We start from the raw sequence: 19,615 nt of genomic DNA on the forward strand, positions 1-19,615 counted from the left end.
TTCGCTCTCTATCTCTCGCCCGCTCTTCTTCTTCTTCTGCTTCACTTCTCTCTCTATCCTCCTTCTCTGCTAGGGTTTGGCATCTGACGGCTGTTGGAAGCTCCGGCGCCAGCCGACTGAAGCCATCCTCCTTCTCTGCTAGGGTTTGGCATCCGACGGCGGTTGAAGCTCTGACACCGGCGGACTAACGCACCGACAGTAAGTCCTTGAATTTTCAATGAATATATGAGAAATGCGTGATTTTCTCTTTGATTTTTTTATTGCTATTTTGTGCTTTTCGGCTCTTTTGGTGGTCGGATTTTCCGCAGAAATTGGTGGGTTTTTTTTTTTGTTTTTTTGTTTTTTTGTTTTTTTTTAAGAATCGAGAATTGAGCCTGGAGAAGAACTTGGAAAATTTTTTGGTATTTTGTGCTTTCTTTTTGGTTCTCTTTTCGTGCGTGATGATCTTTGTAGTATGGATTCTTGAGATGGGCTCCTTCTGAATGTACATGTTTTGTGCGTTTGGAAAGGAAATTGTATTATTTTTACCACTCTGTTTGGTTCCAAGAAATTTATAGCAGTACAACATCCATTAACATCCACCGTTTTAGGTCCTTATAAGTGATACTTTTATGAGGAAGAAAAGGGAACTATGTTGGCTGATGAGACTAGAATTTATAAGGGTAAAAAGGGTTGGATTTTTGGTTTAATCACATGCTTGATGAATCAATAACCATTTATATTCCATGATGAATTTCAGGATTTAGTCATCTGATTTGTGCTAGTATAAGAAAAATGAGCCCTTCTGATGGGATTGTTGACAAGGAAGAATGGTGAAGTATCTCGTAGTAGTTTCTGGGCCAATTTTGAAATTCAGTTTGCTGGGTGAAAAGGGTTTAGAATTATCATTCTTCTAGTGATTAAGATGTAGAATCTGATTCAGATTCATGGGGTTTTGTATATGCCAATTAACAAGGGTGACTACTGTTTTTTTCCCTGAATTTGATTTTTGTATTTTCTCCACTTAACCCTATACGTGTTTCTTTGTTCATGAAAAAATTTCTGAAAAATTGAAAAATATTCATTTATGACATAAACAAAGTTATTTATATGTAATGTGAAGCCTCATGACTAGCTTTCAGCAAGCAAACAGTTTTGATCAGTTTGAATTGATAGTGGTGTGTTTTTATCACTATCAAAGTGATTAGATCTACAATTCTATAGAGAAAGGTTCGAATTTTGATTCTATGGAGAAAACAACATATACACATACTTCTAAAATGGTTTAATTTTCATTTTTTATATGTCTCTTATAGTGTTGAAGATTTTCACTTGTTCTTCTCTTTGTTATTGTGATAAATATGTATGCTTATCAGTCAAGTTATACTGGACGAGTATAGCTTCTGTAAATAACATAAAGAGACAGATTTTACGGTAAACTATGGCTGTCAGCCAGAATTTACTGACCTTATGAGTTTGTGATTGCAGAACGGATCAGATTTGAAAAGGATAAATTGTTGCAATTTTTAGAGTACAAGTTTCCATTAGTTACTAAACTGATCTGAGGGTGTCCCGGGGGTGCCCTGGGGTCTCCTCGGGGTCTCTCGGGGCTCTCCCGGGGGTGCCCTGGGGTTGTTGTAATGACCGAGAAAATTTTGGTTTAATCCGGACAGTCCGGCATTTGACCATAATTCTTTCCGGAATAGTAAGTAGTAGAATTTTGACTTGATCGAGAGAATGTTATGTAGAAACCTTATGTATGGGACAAAATTTCCTGAAATGTGTAAAGTTATAATACAAATATTTCTACAGAGGAAATTCGTAAATATCAGTTATGAATAGTGAAATATTAGTTAAAAATTAAAAATATTAGCGGGTATATATGAAAAACTGAAATATTTGGTATGTGACCAAATGACAAGTTAGAAAAAGAGTAGAAATGTTAGAAGTAAGGAAAATAGCAATAGTTCCTAAACAAGATTTTTCCGAGTCAGTTAAAAGCGGGAAATAGCGCAAAAATCAGTACCGCAAGGGTAAGCGTTTTGGGTAATTCTGGATCGATTGAAATGAAATTTCAGAAAAAGAAATTGACTAATGAGATACCCAAGAGATTGGGTTGAATATGAGAAGTTTTACCCGGGGTACCCGGCAGTCCAGAAATGCAGTATAGAACCGGTACCGGGAGAAAGATTATCAGTACCGGAAAGAGACTTGTTTTGAGAAACGGAAAGTTAGGTCTCGACAAGAAAAATTTGAGGAACATAGAACCACTCAAATTAAGTGTTAAACTTAAGTAGAAATAGTAGAATTAAATTATGAGAATTAGGGTATTTCTTTTATTGGAAAGAAATAGAAAAATAAATATTTTTAGTTAGAAAGTAATAGGAAATTAATTAAATATTAGTTTTGCTTCTTAAAAACACTTAGGAAGAAATTAGAAGCCAAAGTGTTCTAATTTCCTAAGGGTGGCCGAAACTAGAGAGAAAAGAGGGAAACCAAGGAGAAATCAAGAGAATCAAGAGTTTTCACCGAAATTTCTTCCGTTCACTCCGGTAGAATCATAACCCAAGGCGTTCTAGCGGAAAACTCCAACTTATAGAGGTAAGATTTCGGATTTTTCATGTGAAATCCTATGGTTTTTGTTTTAGATAAATAGTAACCAATCTCGGAAAACTTTCGTAAAAGTAAAAATCGAAACCGAGGTTTTGTAGAGCACCGTGATAGGAGTCTAACGGTGTAGGTATTAAAACGATTGAATGAGATTTTGGTGGATTTGCACAAAAAAATCCGGAAGCGCTAGAATGAGAAAGAACATGTGTTTTTGTTCATTTTTGTGTTGAGAGATATGAATCTTGACTCCAGGAACTGAGATCAGAAGTTAGAACGAGCTATTGAAAGCTCATGTAACGAGAAAAGTTAGGCGAAACTCTGCCGTAATTTTTTAAACTTTGTAAGTATTAAGTTATGATTTCAATTATAGAGAATGAGTAACAGTTCCAAGACCCAAAAATGAGTAAATTGAGGTTTCAGAAATCGAAACACTCAAATTGTGGAATTTACCTCTTAAGCTAGAAAATTCGACTTAGAGGAATAAAATTCAAAAGTGAGAGTGAGATTGGATTTAGAAATCTAAGTATGAGAAATTTTGATATTTGGAATAGGAAGTTGATACCGATTTCCATGAAACAAGTTTTGGCACGAAAGCCGAAGCGAAAAGGAAGAACTCTAAGCAAGCAGGAATACTAGCAGATTATTTATAAGTGTAGACATATATGTTTGTCTGTACTTGAGTAAACTGTAGTTAGATTTAGAATTATGAATTTACTTATATTTCTAAGTTGATGTGATTTTAAGTGTTGGAGGGCTTAGTGTCCTAGATTCTAGAAGGGCGACATGTAGTTACCCTAATGCTCAGTTTAAGATATGCATGAAGTATTATGCATCTCATGCGAGCATGTGCACGTAGAAAAAGCGTTGCATAGCATTCAATAAAGTTTTAAAATACTTTGAAATGCAAATCTAAAGTTCAGTAAAGTTAAGAGATTGACGGGTCGTCGGACTCTCAAGGGAGGAAATCTCAAAGAATAAGAGATCCCGGTTAGACCAGGCAGTTAAACTGGGACTCCGGCCCACAGTAGGGCATATAAGCAGGGGCTCAGGCCCATAGTAACAAGAATAGAAAGACAGAAAACAGTTATGTAAAGCATGTTTGCAAGGAAACATATTCATATGTGCATTCCTGCATTATGACATTATATAGTTTACTAATTTTAAGATGTGTGCATGTCTATACTTGCTGGGCATTCGCTCATTAGTTTACTCGTGTTGCAGGTAAACACAGGTAAACAACCAGCTATATAGTAATTCTGTTTGATGGACTGGCGGATGCAAAGTGGCGGATATGTCATGAGTTCACGGGAGTAGAGTCTACTTCGCCCGCGTAGAAAAAATTCCGCTGCAGAAATAATGTAATATAGAACAAAAGTTTATGTATTAAGTATTAAGAAAGAGATGTTACAGTCTTAGTAAAGAACAATGGACTATAATAAGTAAAGTTATGTTTCGGGGATTATTTCCATATCCGAAATTACAAAGTATTAGCTAGATGTTATATTAATATGACAAAGGAACATACTCCGGAACATGTTGAGAACATCGGAGGAAAAAAAAGAAGTGCACCTGTGTACGTATGTGGTACAACGAGGTGATAGTTAAGTAACAAGTAATAGATTAGACAATATTTCGGCCTACTAGTAGTAGTATACGGTTGGCGACCCGCCGCTAGGGCGGTAGGCGTCACAGTTGGTATCAGAGAGGTTTTCCTACTCCTACCATGACAAATCCCACACCGATGCTTCTGCACAGTCCAGGTAAATTAGTTTATAGAATAAAACTAAAATTGTTTATTTCTTTTGGCAGGACGGAACAAGGACTCATGGATCGATCACCTCCGTCGTTAGGGTTAGCGTCCACCTCGCGAAGGAATACTTTATGGGGACGAGTAAGAACATTTTTATCCTCGCTGTTCCGACAACAAGAGATGTTGGTAACTATTCTTGCTAGACATTGTCATCCTCCAGTGGACCGGGAATTAAGGGCTCTAGAGCCCATAGCGGTTGAGGCTGCGTATCGAGCAAGGAGAGGTGTCTTGACTACGGGACGAGGCATAGCCAAGTTCTACACCTATAATCCACCTTCTTATGATGGGCTTTCACATCCTACTAGAGTTAGGGATTGGTTGCACCATGTAGAATATGTGATGCGAGCCTGTGATATAGCTCAAGATAAGTGGATTACACTAGCAGCTAGTTTGTTAGAGGGCAATGCCCTAAATTTTTGGCAGGCTTTGGATGATGATGAGATAGCAGAGATGCAGTGGGAGGGGTTTTGCCATATGTTGAAATATCAGTTCCTTCCCCAGGTCATACCACCAGAGCCGGCACCACAGTTGAGTGGGGAAACATTGACACAAGTAAGTGTAGCCATGACCTACACCCAAGCTCGGGAGTTCGTGTTACGAGTCGAGGGTGTTGGTATGAGAGCTGATGAGGCGGTCATATCATATATGCTAGGGTCTTGACGGACGTGTTAGCTCCTAATCAGATTTTTAATCTTAGCGAGGAGGAGCGGTGTCAGATTATATGGAGAGGTATGACAGAGGAGTACCAACATCGGTTAGTTCCACGATCGGATCAGACCCACGCACAGTTTATTGTTGAGGTGAAGCAATGTGAGCGCCAAATACTAGAGGAGAGGATAGGGCCATTTGCGGCTAGGCGAGATTTTCCGTTTTCTAATACCCGTATGATGAGACATGACGCGGAAGCCACTACCTCTCAACAGCGGCCGAGACCCGAAATAGAGGCAACATATGAGCCTATAGCCGTTCGGCGAAGATGGACATATGTCAGGACCGTTGATGAGGATGCTAGTGATAACCCTCAATCGGATCCTGAGGAAGACCCTGAGGAGGATCCAGAAGAGGACCCCGATGAATAACTAAATGATTAGGATTGAGTTAGGACTTAGCGTCATATTAGCTGAAAATGACGCAAGGTTATGTAAATAGAATTGACTGAAAGGCCTAGAAACCTTAACTTTTGTGATATTTTGTATATGACGTGATATGTATGAAATGAGAACATATAGAATGTATGTTTTGTTAGTTGCTATGAGAGTGAAGGAAAGTTAAAGTATAGTTAGTAAATAAATTCTTACACGCCCAAAAAGACAACAAGCAGAACAGAATCCTCCAGCACATAACCTTGCTACAGAAGTAGCAGGTCTCAGAAGGCAAATAGCAGCCCAAGCTGAGGAAAGTAGACAGTTAAGAGAATTAGTTACCCAATTACCCAGTAGACAGTTAAGAGGATTATATTCCATGATGAATTTCAGGATTTAGTCATCTGATTTGTGCTAGTATAAGAAAAATGAGCCCTTCTGATGGGATTGTTGACAAGGAAGAATGGTGAAGCATCTCGTAGTAGTTTCTGGGCCAATTTTGAAATTCAGTTTGCCGGGTGAAAAGGGTTTAGAATTATCATTCTTCTATGTGATTAAGATGTAGAATCTGATTCAGATTCGTGGGGTTTTGTATATGCCAATTAACAAGGGTGACTACTGTATTTTTCCCTGAATTTGATTTTGTATTTTCTTCTCCTAACTCTATACGTGTTTCTTTGTTCATGAAAAAATTTCTGAAAAATTGAAAAATTTTCTGAAAAATTGAAAAATATTCATTTATGACATAAACAAAGTTATTTATATGTAATGTGAAGACTTATGACTAGCTTTCAGCTAGCAAACAGTTTTGATCAGTTTGAATTGATAGTGATGTGTTGTCATCACTATCAAAGTGATTAGATCTACAATTCTATAGAGAAAGGTTCGAATTTTGATTCTATGGAGAATACAACATGCACACATACTTCTAAAATGGTTTAATTTTCATTTTTTATATGTCGTTTATAGTGTTGAAGATTTTCACTTGTTCTTCTCTTTGTTATTGTGATAAATATGTATGATTATCAGTCAAGTTATTCTAGACGATTATAGCTTCTGTAAATAACATAAAAAAACAGATTTTACAGTAAACTATGGCTGTCAGCCAGAATTTACTGACCTTATGAGTTTGTGATTGCAGAACGGACCAGATTTGAAAAGGATAAATTGTTGCAATTTTTAGAGTACGTCAAGTTTCCATTAGTTACTAAACTGACGGAGATTACTTCGGTCAAAGTTTACTCCAGTCCTGTTAAGCTTCAGGTTGGTGGTACTTACCCAATTCATCCGCTTTTCTCTTTTAATTTACTGTAAACCAACCTTTGTTGTTGTTGTTATTTATTTATAACTGAAGTGGTTATGGAGGTTTTACTTTGTGAAATGAGTTCCTTAACTTGAAAAAGAAAACCATCAAAATGTAATTGAAACTAGTCTATCTAAAATGAGCACACAACTGGTACCTTCTGTAATAAGACCATTTCGGTGATCTTGAATCACAAGCTTAGTGGTCATTGTTTTGTCATTTATGCCCTTGGCTTGGCTTTGTCTCCAGTGCAGGGAAAGAAAAGAAGGATAATTGCGTCTATTTAAAGGGAAATGAACTAGGTTGAATTGATTGGAGAAATTAGTAAACAAATAGGTAAATGTTTTGCAAGCAGTTATGATTAGTTAACCACTAGTTTGAGCCCCAAAAAAGAATCCAAGAAAGTGGTGAGAGAGAATGGGGAGAGAGAATGTGAGGAGAGAGAGTCATGAGAGAGAGTGGGGAGAGATAGTGATGCGATAGGAGCAGCATAAGAGGCACAACCGGCTTACGGAGCACAAGGACAAGGGCAACATTCAAGAGATCCATTGAGTCTATCAAGTGGTCCGGTGACAAGGCTTAGAGTCAAGCGCTTCAAATAAGCATTGAACGGGCTGGTTCAACAAGTTGGAGATATGGCAAACACATGGAGGCCCAACATAAGTCCAAACCATAATGAAGAGAACCTAGTCACCATGATTAAGGTTCTAGAAGATTCAAGTTGAATTATAAGAGCTTAGCAAGGGGAGTCCAACACAAATTAAGAAGCATTGTTAGGGATATTTGTTACTTATGTTTTAATTTGTTATTGAGATTTTTAATGTTATTTTCTACATAGGACAGGGTTGGCCGAATTGGGCATAGGGGAAAACATTGTGGCCGAATAGCCTTGGATTAGATTAGGAGGGGTTTGCCGAGTTTGGGCTTAAGCTTAGGTAATTAGATGTTTCAGTTTTCATTAGGGTTGAAAAACGTATCAAATATAAATAGGGCTGTAAAAACTCGTTTTTGGCAATTAAGAATAATATAAGAGGTTTTCATATTTCGTGCTTCTTGGTTCTTAAGACTTTGAACTTATCAAGTACTTTTCTTGTGGCGTTCATACAATCGAACTTATCATCTAGATTAACGGGCGATTCTTGAGAATCTTGGTGTGGCGTTCTTCATCTTTCGTAGTTCTTGATTCGCGTCTTGATAGACACTGGTTAAGGCTCAACAATCTTGCGACTTGAAAATTTTGGGGTTGTGATCCGTGTTTGGTGTTGGGTCTCGCCGTGTCGTTGGCAAGGTTCATATAAGTTGGTATCAGAGCTTAGGTTTCAAGGCAAGTTTGACTATCTTTAATCGTTTCTTTGTGTCTTAGGGTTTCAATTTGGGTTCGTACTTTTGTTCTTGCTTTGATTTGAAAATTTCCGAAATATTCAAAAAAAAAAAAGTCGGGGTTCCTAGGGTTTCTTGAGGCCGAATACCTTGCACCTGCCTCTAGGGTTTCTTTTCCTTGTTGAGGTCGATTATCTTGTTATCAAAAAAAAGAAAAAAAAACCGAATTGATGGGGATAATTGGTTGCTGGCCGAATTTAAGCTAGAGTTTCTAATCCTAGTTGGAACTCAAATTTGGGGCTTCTTAGGGTTTCCTAAACCTAGTTGGAACTCAAATTAGGGTTTCCTTGTTTGTTATCTCTGGCCGAAAATTTCATAAGGAGTCATAGTTTTCAATCAAATTTGACTTAGGTTCCTTTATTGGCCGAACTTTACGTTAAAAAAAAATCGGAGATCAGTGAATTAGAACGGCGTCGCCTGTCAACCCAATTTTTCGGGCCAAAATTCGCTTGTTTTCATTAGTTTCGGAGCCCTTAAATCTTGCTGGTTTGTTCGGTTGCCATCAACTTGATTGCTACTTGAAAACTTGAGTGTTTTATGTCTGATTAAGAACTAAAGAAGACACGACGAGTGAAAAAGAAAAAGGCAAGATTGTTTAGCCTTAACCCGTTGTCTATCAAGACGCGAATTAAAAACTATGAAAGATGAAGAACGTCACACTAAGATTCTCAAGAATCACCCGTTAATCTCGATGATAAGTTTGATTGTTTGAACGCCACAAGAAAAGTACTTGATAAGTTCAAAGTCTTCTCAAGAACCAAGAAGCACGAAATATTAAAACCTCTGATATTATTTTTAATTGCCAAAAACGTCTTCCTTGAAGCGTTTTGACTCAAAGCCTTGTCACCGGACCACTTGATAGACTCAATGGATCTCTTGAATGTTGCCCTTGTGCTCCGTAAGCCGGTTGTGCCTCTTGTGCTGCTCCTATCGCATCATTCTCTCCCTCTTGAAAAGGATTTGCCCCCAAATCGTCACCTACATTGAAAGGAGATAGATCAGAAACATTAAAGCCCTTCCTATTCTAATCCAAGGCCAATTCGGCTACAATGTTTTCCCTTAGGCTCAATTCGGCCAGCCTTGTCCTATGTAGAAAATTGTCGGCATATCAGATTAGGTTGATCTAATCAGATTTCACTGGATAAATCAATTTGGAAGATTTTGAATATTCAAATCTTCCCTTCTCCTATTGATTATCCCAGTGGTTTAGGATTAGCTATTAGTCAATAAAATTTGATTTGATTATTAAATTCAAATAAGTCACTTTATTAGGAGATTTTCTTTCCTTTTTATTCGGATAAGCCAACCTATCTTGGCTGTCTATTTAAGTGTATTTCTGCCACATTGAATAATATTGCAGATTATTTTCTTTCAAATCTGCTTTCATGGTATCAGAGCCACTCTCTGAACTTTGATTTTCTCTGCCAACCGGAATGGCAAAATACGGAATGGCTAGCGGGAAACAAACCTCATCGTCCGAGGTTACCTCTACCTCATCAGGGGCTGTCAATCCGATTCAGATTAATGGATTTGAAGCCCCCTTTCAGCAAATCACGAGTCACAAATTCAATGGACAAAATTTCGTCCAATGGTCACATTCTGTGATGATGTTCATAGAAGGAAAAGGAAAAGAAGACTACCTCACCGGTGATGTTGCACAACTAGATGAGAAGGATCCCAAGTTTAAAACTTAGAAAACAGAAAATAGCATGGTTCGGTCATGGCTGATCAACTCCATGAATTCCGAGATGGGAGAAAACTTTATGTATTACAAAGCAGCAAAGGAGATGTGGGATGCAGTGAAGCGGAGTTATTCTAACAGGGAAAACACTTCAGAGATTTTCAGGCTCAAGGGAATTCTGAACGATCTTCGCCAAGGAGAACTAAGCGTAACAGAATACTTTAATACTCTATCACGACATTGGCAGCAACTGGACATCCTTGACGAAACAGCATGGCATTGTGCCGAGAATCATAAGCGATACAAGGAAATTCTGTAAAGAGATAGGGTGTACAAGTTTTTGTTTGGTCTTAACAAAACCTTAGATGATGTTCGTGGAAGAATCTTAAGCACAAAGCCTCTACCAGATGTTTGTGTTGTTTTTTCAGAAGTAAAGCAGGAAGAGAGCCGAAAGAAATTAATGCTAGGAAACCCCAATGATGTTGTGATCTCGACTTCTAATGATGCTGGAAACTCAACTACAGATGCTTCTGCCTTAGCCGCACGAGGACCACAATCCAACAACGAGAACCAACAAAGAAGAAACCGACCTTGGTGTGATCATTGCAAGCGATCCGGACACACGAAAGATACTTGCTAGAAAATCCATGGGAAACCAACAAACTGGACCCCTCGGAAGCAGAATGAAGGAAAAGGCTTCCAAGCCTCCCAAGATAAGCATGGAATGGATGCTCCCACACAACAACAACACGCAGAATCTTCGATTTCACTGAACAAGGAGCAGTTAGAGCAACTTTATCGTCTTCTCACACCACCATCTAAGCCAATTTCTAATGTAGGGTTGTGCACCACGACACATAATGGTAACCATTCAGCCTTGATCTCATCACTTCATACTCAGGAACCGCGGATCATTGATTTTGGTACCTCTGACCACATGACAGGTTGTTCCAAACACTTTTCTTCCTATACTCAATATTCTAATACTGCTAAAATTAAGATTGCCGATGGGTCTCTAGCTACTATTGCTGGAATAGGTTCAATACAAATCTTAAAAAATCTTATTCTTCATTTCGTCCATGTTCTAGCCTTAAAGTGTAATTTGTTGTCCATTAGTAAACTCACTCGTGACAATAAATGTGTAGTTAATTTTCATTCTTCTATGTGTCAATTTCAGGACCTATCATCGGGGAAGACGATTGGCAGTGCCAGAGCCTATGAGGGACTTTATTTCCTTGAGAATTCAGAATCTGAGAGTCGACAAGCACATGTGTCCAGAGTGTCTTTTATTTCGGTTTCTATTGATAAAGAAATAATGTTGTGGCATCATAGACTTGGCCACCCTAGTTTTTCCTATTTGAAATTTTTGTTACCAGCCCTATTCAAGAATAAAGATACTATTTCATTTACTTGTGATATTTGTCAATTTGCGAAGCATACACGTGTCCCTTTCTCACCAAAACCATATGCACTCTCTATGCCTTTCTCCTTAATTCACAGTGATATATGGGGTCCATCTAGAGTAACAAACCTTGAATGGCAAACGATGGTTCATCACGTTTATTGATGACCATACACGGGTAACTTGGGTTTACTTGCTTGAGGAAAAATCTGAAACTAGCCAAATCTTTCCAACCTTCCACACAATCCAAACTCAATTTCAGAAAAAGATTTTGGTTCTAAGAACTGATAATGGCGGTGAATACTTCCAGTCCACTTTGGGTAATTATCTTGACCAACACGGAATCGTTCACCAAAGTTCTTGTACTGAAACACCACAGCAAAATGGAATTTCAGAAAGAAAGAATCGACATCTGCTGGAAGTGGCCCGTGCCCTTATATTCACCATGAATGTACCCAAATATTTGTGGGGTGACGCCATTTTAACCGCGGCCTTTCTCATCAATAGACTACCCAGCCGCCTCCTCAAATTTCAAACCCCATTGTCTGTCCTTACAACTCAAGTCCCACACTTCAATATCCTCACAAACAACCTCCCTCTTAAAACCTTTGGTTGTACTGTGTTTGTCCATGTCCATTCCCAACATCGCTCCAAATTCGATCCCCGAGCCATAAAAACCATCTTCCTCGGATATTCTCCAACAAAAAAGGGGTATCGTTGTTTCTGCCCATAAACAAAAAAATCATATGTTACCCGAGATGTTACCTTTTTTGAAGAGATACCTTATTATTCCCACACTTCGCTTCAGGGGGAGAGTAATGATAAAGAAGCTTATGTGTGGGAATGGGACGTCACAACCACAGTTGAAGAAGCTTCGCCAGTCACAGTTGAAGGAACTTTGGCCCCACAGTCAGCTCCCATTGTCGAGATTCCAGTTCCAGCCCAAACCGAAATTGAACGTGAAGATTCACAGCCACCTTCACAGACCTCACAGCCACAGCAGTCGTCCCAGCCTTGTTCACAGCCAATCCCGCAGCCACCTTTGTTGCTAAATCCACAACCACCTCCAAAACTGCAAGTCTACTCTTGGAGGAAAAACTTTGAAGGAAATAAACAAATCACAGGCATTGTAGACTGCCCTGAATCCGAACCTATGGTGGGTCCTAATCCTTTATCCTCAGGTAAACCCGAAACTCTTCATGATAGACTAGATGATCCCATTGCTCTAAGAAAAGGTGTTAGGACATGTACAAAACACCCAATTTCCAAATTTGTGTCATATGATAATCTATCACCCTCGTTTCGTGCTTTCACAACAAACCTTTCTAGACTTGGGGCCCGTTTAGTTCGCTGATTCGAATTTTTAATTCGATGTGAGATGTGACTTTATGTGAGAAATTTTTACTGTAGCAAGAAAGTTAGATGTGACTGTTTATGAGAGTTTTTTACTGTAGCAAAACTCGAATCAGCGAAATGAATGGGGCCTTGATGTTCCCAGGACGATTGAAGAAGCTCTAGTCCTAGAATGGAAGACTGCGGTGCTAGAAGAGATGCATGCCCTTGAGAAAAACGAGACTTGGAGCCTAGTAGAACTACCACAAGACAAGAAAATAGTGGGATGCAAGTGGGTGTTTACAGTTAAAGTAAAGCCAGATGGTTCAGTGGAGCGGTACAAAGTCCGATTGGTAGCAAAGGGCTTCACACAAACCTACGGGGTAGACTACACAGAAACGTTTGCAACAATTGCAAAGCTCAACACCGTTAGGGTTCTCTTATCCTTAGCAGTAAATATGGATTGGCCTCTTTATCAACTTGATGTAAAGAATGCATTTCTAAATTGAGAGCTAGAAGAAGAAGTATATATGAGTCTCCCACTTGGTTTCTATGAGGGCAAACATGACAAGACAGTGTGTAAGCTAAAAAAGTCTTTATACGGTTTAAAACAGTCACCTAGGGCTTGGTTTGAAAGATTCTCCAAAGTAATCAAAGGTCATGGATGCTTACAAGGACAATCAAATCATACTCTCTTCGTCAAGCATTCCACGAACAAGGTTACAGTTTTGATCGTATATGTGGACAACATAATTTTGACTGGGGATGACTTCCAAGAGATGAAAGAAATTAAGAAGATTATGGCTAGGGAATTCGAGATCAAGGACCTAGGGTTCATGAAATATTTCCTAGGAATGGAGGTTGCAAGGAGTAAGAAGGGGATCTCCATATCACAAAGAAAGTATACGATGGATTTATTAGAAGAGACAGGAATGCTCGGTTGCAAGCCCATAGACTCTCTTATTGAACCGAGGGGAAGGCAGAATTTAGGTGATGGAGATTTGGTAGACACAAGTAGATATCAAAGACTTGTGGGAAGATTGATCTATCTCTCACACACTAGATCAGACATAGCATTTGCAATCAGTGTGGAAAGCCAATACATGCACTCACCACGCCAAAAACATCTTGATATAGTCTACCGCATATTAAGATATCTCAAGAAGAATCCAAGGAGAGGACTATTCTTCCGGAAGAACGAGGATAGAAAGGTGAAGATCTACACGGATGCAGATTGGGTAGGTTCTAAAGAAGATAGGAGGTCGACATTTGGGTATTGTACTTAGGTTTGGGGAAACCTGGTGACTTGGCATAGCAAAAAACATGCTGTAGTTGCAAGAAGTAGTGCTGGGCTGAATATAGGGCTATGGCTCATGGCATTTGTGAGGCAATCTTGATAAAACGACTACTGGAAGAATTGAGAATTGAGTGTGAGTTTCCTATGCAACTCTATTGCGACAACAAGGCTACGATTAGCATAGCACACAATCTAGTTCATCACGACATAACCAAACATGTGGAGGTGGACAGACATTTTATCATAGAAAAAATTGAAAGTGGGATAATCAGTGTCAGATACGTTCCTACGAAGCAACAAGTGACGTATATTCTAACTAAAGGACTGCATGGACCAACGTTTGAAGAGTTAGCAAGCAAGTTCGGACTCATAGACATTTACGTCCAAGCTTGAGGGGGAGCGACGCATATCAGATTAGGTTGATCTAATCGGATTTCACTGGATAAATCAATTTGGAAGATTTTGAATATTCAAATCTTCCCTTATCTTCTCCTATTGATTATCCCGGTGGTTTAGGATTAGCTATTAGTCAATAAAATCTGATTTGATTATTAAATTCAAATCAGTCACTTTATTAGGAGATTTTCTTTCCTTTTTATTCAGATAAGCCAACCTACCTTGGCTGTCTATTTAAGTGTATTTCCACCACATTGAATAATATTGCAGATTATTTTCTTTCAAATCTGCTTTCAAAAATAACATTAAAAATCCCAATAACAAATTAAAACATAAGTAACAAATATCCCTAACAATGCTTCTTAATTTGAGTCGGACTCCCCTTGCTAAGCTTTTGCAATTCAACTTGAATCTTCTAGAACCTTAATCATGGTGACTAGGTTTTCTTCATTCTGGTTTGGACTTGTGTTGGGCCTCCATGTGTTTGCCATATCTCCAACTTGTTGAATCAACCCATTCAATGCTTCCTTGAAGCGTTTGACTCTAGGCCTTGTCACCGGACCACTTGGTAGACTCAATGGATCTCTTGAATGTTGCCTTTGCCCTTGTGCTCCGTAAGCCGGTTGTGTCTCTTGTGCTGCTCCTATCGCATCAGATAGTGGTGAGAGAGAAAGTGAGGTGAAAGAGTGATGAGAGAGAGTGAGGAACGAGATGAGAGTGATGAGGTGAGAAAGTGAGGTGAGAGTGAGGAGAGAGAAAGTGAGGTGAGAGAGGAATTGAGGAGAGAGAGTGGTGAGAGAAAGTGAGGAGAGAGAGAGAGTGAGGAGCGAGAAAGTGAGGTGAGAGAGTGATGAGAGAGAAAGTGAGGTTAGAGAGTGAGGTGAGACAATGATGAGAGAGAATTGAAAAATAAAATAGAGCAAGTGAAAATTTTTTTCCTTGGTATTTTTGTGAATATTTAAACACAAGAAAAAAATATTACAAAAGAATCCTCCTTTTTCTCCCTAAGTTACCTCAAGTTCCAAACACAAGAAAAACTTTATCTTTTTTAAAGTTAAAATAACATTACGCAACAATCTGTATTGAAACTTATTCACACGTAGTATGTAGTAATAGATAAACAAGAAGTTTTTTTTTTGATGAATTATATGTAAAAAAAAAAAAAGTTGCCAATTATAACAAACAAGTGGTTTGATATACATATATGTGTGTGTGTGAAGAAGTTAAAAAACACAAGACAAAACAGATAGACCAAAGTTTTGAATAGTGTCCAAAGAGGAACTCTCCTTTATAATATAGTAATAGATAATAGATTTTATGTCAATACCCTTGTGCTCGTTTCTTATTTTGATGTCGTTTTTCTTTTATTATTCTTTCGCAACTTCATGCCGTTTAGATATTTGTTATTTTTAGTTCGTACTCTTTAAAAATGCGTTTGTCCTTTTATATTTCTCTTATTTCATTATCCTTTTTCTTCTTATTGTCGTTTTTTAAGTTATTGTCGTTCAATATTTTGCTGTCGTTTCTTTGCTACCATCTTTTCTTATGTGCTTGTCGTTGTTTTTTCCCCGTAACCAACTAAAACTTTGAACCCGCCGATCATCATTGAATTCACCAACCATCACCGGCACAGCTCACAAAACGCGTCCATGCTCTCCCTCGCGAAACGACTCCAGGCCTCTCCTCAATGCCTCCGGGCTGTCGCACACCAACTTCGGTGGTTCCGGAGCGACACGGGCCCACCGAGGCCGCGGTCCAGGTCATTGGCGCGGGCGAAGAAGAGAGCGGAGGGGAAGTCCGAGTGGTGGATTGTTGACGGCGAGATGCATGAGATCGGCGACCATGTGCCTCCTCGCGAGCGCTTCGTCCTCCCTAGGGATAACGTCCCCAACAAGCGCCGAAAACAGCTCAGGGAACAGTTCATGCGCCGAACTCGCCTCGTCATCAAGGAATCGGTTTGTCTTCAAAACATCTCTCCCTTTCTTAATTCTAGTTTGTTTGTTTGTTTTTTTCTTTTTCCCCCTATTTGATTGACGAGAAAGTGTGGGAAAATGAAAGAAGTTTGTTATCTGTATGCTGCGCTATGTTTAATCCAACATTTCTGAAACTTTTCTTTTCCGAATTCAAAATCGATTCGCTTAAAACTGATACTTTTTTTTGTGCTCGTTCAAAAGCAGATTAATTGAAAAGTTTCAGTTAAAGTTTTTAACTTTATACCATTATTTAGTCACTGAGTGTGTTGTTTTGTAATTGGGATGTGATTTTGTTTGAGATGATAATATGGTTTTGGGTAATTGTGTTAAAAGGAGCACGAGCCTTGGTGCAAAAAGTATATGGAGCTATATGAGGAGCTTAGGGAGAACTGGGAGAGGCTTTACTGGGATGAGGGCTATTCCAAGAAACTTGGAGAAGATCATGCAAATTACGAGTCTGCTGAAGATGATGATGAGGATTTTTCCCCTTATAGGTTTGCACAACCCATTTGTTGCATATAATATAAATGGTATAGAAGTTAAGCAGTATTTTAACTTTTATGCTTGCATTTCAATTTTCAGGAGCAGACCATCCAATTCTGAGCGAATGAAGGTGCAAATTTGATTCAACTAGATGCATATTTTGGGTGGTTTAAGAAATTAAAATTATCATCGTTTCATTTTATTGTGTTGTTTTAGCGATCGTCATTGGTTCAAGGCACTCTAGGACTGGAACTAATTTTTCGAGTATGGAAGTTGCATTCTATCTCTAGATCTAATTTTGGATACACTCGTATAATCATTGGCCCTTCAAAGCGGGGGAAAAAACCATGTAAAAATTGGATATACAGGTTCTGTAAAAGTTGGATATACAGGTTCTTTCCTGATAATTCTTGGATACAAGATTTAGAGTATAAGTTTCAAAAAGCATAAAGTTCTTTGACAATTCGCTTCGTTTGCCCAAGCTCTCTTAGTCTGCATGTATCACATGAAATTCAGTGAGTATACAATCCGACATTTGAGAATATAGTTTTTGATGTGACTGAAGTATCTTGTTTTTCCACTGTTGGGACGATTAATACTACTCTGTACATCAGATTTTTTTTTGTTCTTGGGTCATCGTCTTGGAATTGTATGACATAATCCATATCATATCTTGTGATGATTTTACTATTCTTTTGTCCCTCGAAATTCAAATTCGTGACGTGACAATGAATCGGATCATGCCTTGTTGGTTTGGGTGAATTTTGTTTGATTTAATATATTGATCTCTAATACTAATGCTCAGATACCTTGTGTTTGATTGAAGGACCGGAGTTTTGTGAGACCGCAAGGTGCTAACTGGGAAAAGGTCAGCATAATTCGAGATAAGTTTTGTTTGATTTAACATAATTATCACTAATGCTAATGCTCAGATACCTTGTGTTTGATTGCAGGACCGGGGTTTTGTGAGTCGGCAAGGTGATAATTGGGACAAGGTCAGCCTAATTCGAGATTGTTTGATTTCGTATATTTATCTTTAATTATAATGCTCAATTCCTTGTGCTTGCTTGAAGGACCAGGCTTTTGTGAGACCGCAGGGTGATAACTGGGAAAAGGTCAGCGTAATTCGAGATAAGTTTGAGTATGACAGGCAGAAAAGAATGAGAGAGAAAGGTTAGTCTTGTTGCTGGTGTTTCTTTGCTCTGATTCATATTGTGTTTCGCGTTCACATCAATTGAGATCTCTGGATACTGATTGTTGAAAGAATTTGTTTCATATATATTCTGATTCACCGACGACTCTTTGGAGCTTGAGCTTGGTCCAATTAGTCGTTGTTTCACTAACAGACCAGTTCACGCACGCCCAACATTTCATCCTGCATGCAATCCTAATCTGACTAGTTTACTAATACGTGTTTTGCAGCATTTGCACCTATGCATGACGATATTACTTCCAACTTGCCTGATTCAAATCGTAACCGGCCGTTTGATGTTCAGAGATATTTTCCCCAGAATGATAGAGAGTAGAACTAGAACCGCTAATAATGTTCGACCTCACGGTTTTCAGTATAGAAGGACGCTTGGATGGTGCCTCAGCCTGACTCCCTCTTCTGCAAACACTGCGACTGTTTATGATGGCTACTGCCACTACTGCAAATGGGAAAGGAAACTTGAATTGCAGTACCTATTGTGGATTAGTTTGGTTGTTTTTCTTTCAAATCCCGCGCAAATTTCGAGAATTTTTTTTTTTCCTAAAAAAAATCAGGTAAGGAGAGGACCGGAGGGAAAACTGTACTATGTTGCTAGACACCCAAGATGAGAATACAAATGACTACATTAGTCGTTATTTCCTCTGCTTTATCAAGAGGTTTAAGCTGAAGAAGTGCTCATCATTCCTTTTTTTCTGGTGTATGGCCGTGGACGTTTGTTTTGCTATGATTCTCCTATTCTTTTTAAGCAAAGGAAATCATGCTCATTATGATGTTCTTTCGAAATTGGCTTTCTTTCTTTCTTTTTTTTTTTTTTTTTTTTTTTAAGGAAATTGCATTTTATTAAAATATTGAAATAATCTTCTTGATACAATGCTAATTCATTAAAGGGACAGACGTACGTTCGAGGCCCTAAATCGAGAAGCATCTCGACGCACTAATAATGAGCGGACTGAAAGCTCAACTAGAGAAAACTCTTCCTTTCAACATAAGTTGTCGAGTACTGGAGGGTCAGGTCGTCAAAACCCATAGAAAGGGGACATCTGCACGACATAAAAAAATTCTAGCCGGACTAAGACAACTCTATTGGCATTAAGCTGAACACCTAAATCTAACCAAAAATAACATATCAGACGAGTCGGGTGAGAAAACCACCAACCTTGTTACAAACACACAAGTGACAAAAAATAAAACCTCCAACCACCATCGGTAGAAACCTCTGGTGAAGGGCGTTTGGCCAAAGGACCATTGTAACACTCTTTATACCATTTCTTTTCAAGCCTTACTTACTATTAACCCTAAGGATGTGCCACAATAACTAACCTTCACTTTTCACTTATGCAGAAATTATGGTGTTTCAAAATTTTTACTTAAACAAGATTTCGTTAATACACCATTCTTATCAGATTTTCTAACCATAATTATAATTATACAGTCATCCAAGGTTTATGAGTTTATGAGTTTAACTCCAAAACATATGTATTTACAATCCCAAAATTATACGCGTGCAGCTTCTTCGGTCTAACTATATGTACAGCAGTCAACGAAGCCAACTCCCCTGCTTACTGTTCCGCCTTGTTCTTACCTTTACGGCTTTACCTACAACACAGAGCAAACTTTAACGGGCCACAGGCTCAGTAAGTAGAGCTACAATTACACAATCTCATTTTAGCATACGCA

General features: G+C 38.6%; 1 protein-coding gene across 3 annotated transcripts; it reads left to right on the top strand.

The window, feature by feature from the left end:
• On the top strand, window positions 1–18,627 carry LOC21392781. 3 transcript variants are annotated; one of them, XM_024172825.1, is made up of 11 exons: window positions 1–198; window positions 3,811–3,820; window positions 4,399–4,480; window positions 6,623–6,744; window positions 15,906–16,227; window positions 16,579–16,739; window positions 16,828–16,858; window positions 17,555–17,596; window positions 17,682–17,723; window positions 17,802–17,901; window positions 18,151–18,627. In XM_024172825.1, the coding sequence occupies exons 5-11, from the start codon at window positions 15,922–15,924 to the stop codon at window positions 18,252–18,254; spliced, it is 786 nt and encodes a 261-aa protein (XP_024028593.1). In that variant the 5' UTR covers window positions 1–198; window positions 3,811–3,820; window positions 4,399–4,480; window positions 6,623–6,744; window positions 15,906–15,921; the 3' UTR covers window positions 18,255–18,627. The 3 variants fall into 3 exon arrangements, with proteins under 3 accessions (XP_024028593.1, XP_024028592.1, XP_024028594.1); XM_024172824.1 differs by lacking the exons at window positions 3,811–3,820; window positions 4,399–4,480; XM_024172826.1 differs by lacking the exons at window positions 3,811–3,820; window positions 4,399–4,480 and having other exon boundaries at window positions 17,808–17,901.
• Window positions 18,628–19,615: the final 988 nt, after the last annotated feature.

Source organism: Morus notabilis, unplaced genomic scaffold (assembly GCF_000414095.1).
Source record: "Morus notabilis unplaced genomic scaffold, ASM41409v2 Scaffold1175, whole genome shotgun sequence".
NCBI classification, from domain to species: Eukaryota; Viridiplantae; Streptophyta; class Magnoliopsida; order Rosales; family Moraceae; genus Morus; species Morus notabilis.